The sequence below is a fragment of the Camellia sinensis genome, chromosome 10 (genome assembly GCF_055761805.1).
Source record: "Camellia sinensis isolate YWXY chromosome 10, ASM5576180v1, whole genome shotgun sequence".
NCBI classification, from domain to species: Eukaryota; Viridiplantae; Streptophyta; class Magnoliopsida; order Ericales; family Theaceae; genus Camellia; species Camellia sinensis.
The window spans coordinates 43,853,246-43,855,636 of record NC_138970.1 but is presented as its reverse complement, the minus strand read 5'-3'; the positions used below and the strand labels follow the sequence as shown (position 1 = coordinate 43,855,636).

At 46.9% G+C, this 2,391-nt stretch overlaps 1 protein-coding gene across 1 annotated transcript; it reads right to left on the bottom strand.

Annotated features, from left to right (window-relative positions):
* Positions 1-954: 954 nt before the first annotated feature.
* LOC114289402 (uncharacterized) lies at positions 955-1,785 on the bottom strand. The gene has a single exon (XM_028233131.1). The coding sequence runs from the start codon at positions 1,783-1,785 to the stop codon at positions 955-957; it is 831 nt and encodes a 276-aa protein (XP_028088932.1).
* Between the last annotated feature and the right edge of the window lie 606 nt (positions 1,786-2,391).

Genomic DNA, 2,391 nt, shown 5'->3' with positions numbered 1-2,391 from the left:
AAAGATGGGCAACTGTTGTACTCCTTTGGTGCGTACCAACACCGCGGTAACTGCGTGCTGGAAAACTACTAAGTATAAGTAAAGTTCCTCTCCTGGCACTGGGGTTACCTATAGTGGTGGAGAGGTCCAGTACTCCTTTAAGCTCTCCAGAGCTTGGTCACATTCTTCATCCTACTCAAATTTGGCCTTGAGCACTTGAAAGAATGGTCGACACCTGTCTAACGACTGACTTATGAATCGATTTAGCGTGGCAGCTAGGCCCGTTAGGTGCTGCAACGCCTTGACTATGTTAGGCCTATTTAGTTCTTGAATGGCCTTGATTTGGGAAGGATCGGCTTCTATACCGCGGTTGGTTACTAGAAAGCCAAGAAATTTACCTGATCCCACGCTAAACGCACATTTGGAGGTGTTTACTCACAACTTGTGGGTCTTCAAAATTTGAAACATCTCAGCTAGGTCGCAGAGATGGTCTGCTTCACTCTTAGTTTTGACCAGCATGTCATCAATGTAAGCCTTCATTGTTCTGCCCAACAACGGTTCGAATATTTTGGTGACCATTCGCTAAAATGTTGCCCCTACATTTTTTAGGCCAAAGGGCATGACCTTGTAGCAATACAACCCCCTCGGAGTCATAAAGCAAGTGACTTCCCCGTCTGGTTCGTACATAGCAATCTGATGGTATCCACAATACGCATGAAGAAAGCTAAGTCGATTATGACCTGTAGTTAGGTCCACCAGTTGATCTATCCGTGGTAGGGGAAATCTATCTTTTGGGCATACTTTCTTGACTGTTTTGTAGTCCACGCAAACGCGTCATTTGCCATTTTTCTAGGGCACGACCACTGTGTTAGAGATCCACTTGGGATAATGAACCTCTCTGATTCCCCCTGCCTCTAGCAGGTTTTCCACCTCTTCAGCTATTATCTCGGCGTGGTGTAGTACTGATCTATGAGTTCACTGTATAATTGGTGAAGCGGTAGGATTAATGTTAAGTTGATGGCAGAAGAAGTTTAGGTCAATTCCAGGCATAGCGTACGGCGTCCAGGCAAACACTTCGATGTTAGAGATAAAAAATTCCATGATCTCCCTTCTCTTAATGTTGGACAAAGATGAGCCAAGCAAGAAAAACTTCTCTAGGTTGTTCTCTTTGATTCTTACTTCCACTGCTTTTTGTTCGGCTGCCTTGCAGACGTGGGTGAACATCTCGTTACTCTCCAGCTCATCTATCATTTGCATGAATCCTTTGCCAGTTCGGCTGCCGTTCACTGTCACGAAGCATTGCTTGAACATGATTTGGTCTCCCATGACCTCCTCAATTACTCTTGCTTCGTTAGGAAATCGCATCACCTGATGGTAGGTTGAAGCTACGGCTCGCATGGCATGGAACCATGCTCCCCCTAGAATGATGTTGTAAATGGAGGGGACTTTCAATACCCAGAACTCCACCAGCTTTGTCATCGAGCCAACTTTGACCGGCAAAATTATCTTGCCAACCGGCCATTCTGGCAATGAGTTGAAGCCGACCAAAGGAGATGTCGCAGATGCCAAGTCTTTGTCCTCCACTTTCAGCTGCTTGAAGGCCTCATAGTACATTATCTCACATGAGCTCCCCTGGTCTATCAAGATCCACTTGATGTCAAAGTTCTTGACGAGCAGAGCAACCACTAGCGCGCCGTTGTGAGGGTTTTGCAACCTCGCTAAGTCTTTGTTAGAGAAAGTGATGGCGTTTTTTGCTTCCCACTTCCCTTTCTTTACTGTTGGCTGGGTGCTCAACACTTTCCTCATGTGTTTTGCCTTCTTGATCATGCCTCTGAGCTCGCAAACTCATTTAGGGTCGGTGATCCCATGTATCACATTGATCACGCCTTGAGGTGGACCATCGACTGGCATCCTGTTTGATAAGTTACCGTCCTAGGGGGCTGGCTGGGCTTCTCTTTCAATATATTTGTCCAAGTGGCTCACGACCACCAATTCTTCCAAATGTTGCCTTAAAGGCGTGCAATCTTCAGTTTGATGCCCTACTTCGTCGTGGAAGGTGCACCTATACCTTTCGTCTTAGCCCTTCTGGGCTTCTCCCAACTTGGCAAGCTGCCGAATAAAGGGTTCGTCGTGTATTTCACTAAGAATTCGGTAGATGGGCTTCTTAAACACTGTTGTTATGGCGGTGCGGATCCTTAACCTTCTCGCCTTGGGGTCCTCACTGTTTGGCCGACCGCCGCGATTGCTTTTGCGTGATCGATCCTCCTTGCCGACTGTGTTAACTTTCACTATAGGCTTTTTGTCCGACATCGTTGTTGTGCCTGACTTTGCCTTAGCACGAGCGCCATCTTCTTCTACCCTGATGTGCTGGTGTACTCTCTCCATCAGAGCTTCCATAGTGAGGGGCGACAT

Coding starts and splice junctions, on each gene's coding strand:
- LOC114289402 (XM_028233131.1), bottom strand. CDS start 1,785: ATGAGGAAAGTGTTGAGCACCCAGCCAACAGTAAAGAAAGGGAAGTGG.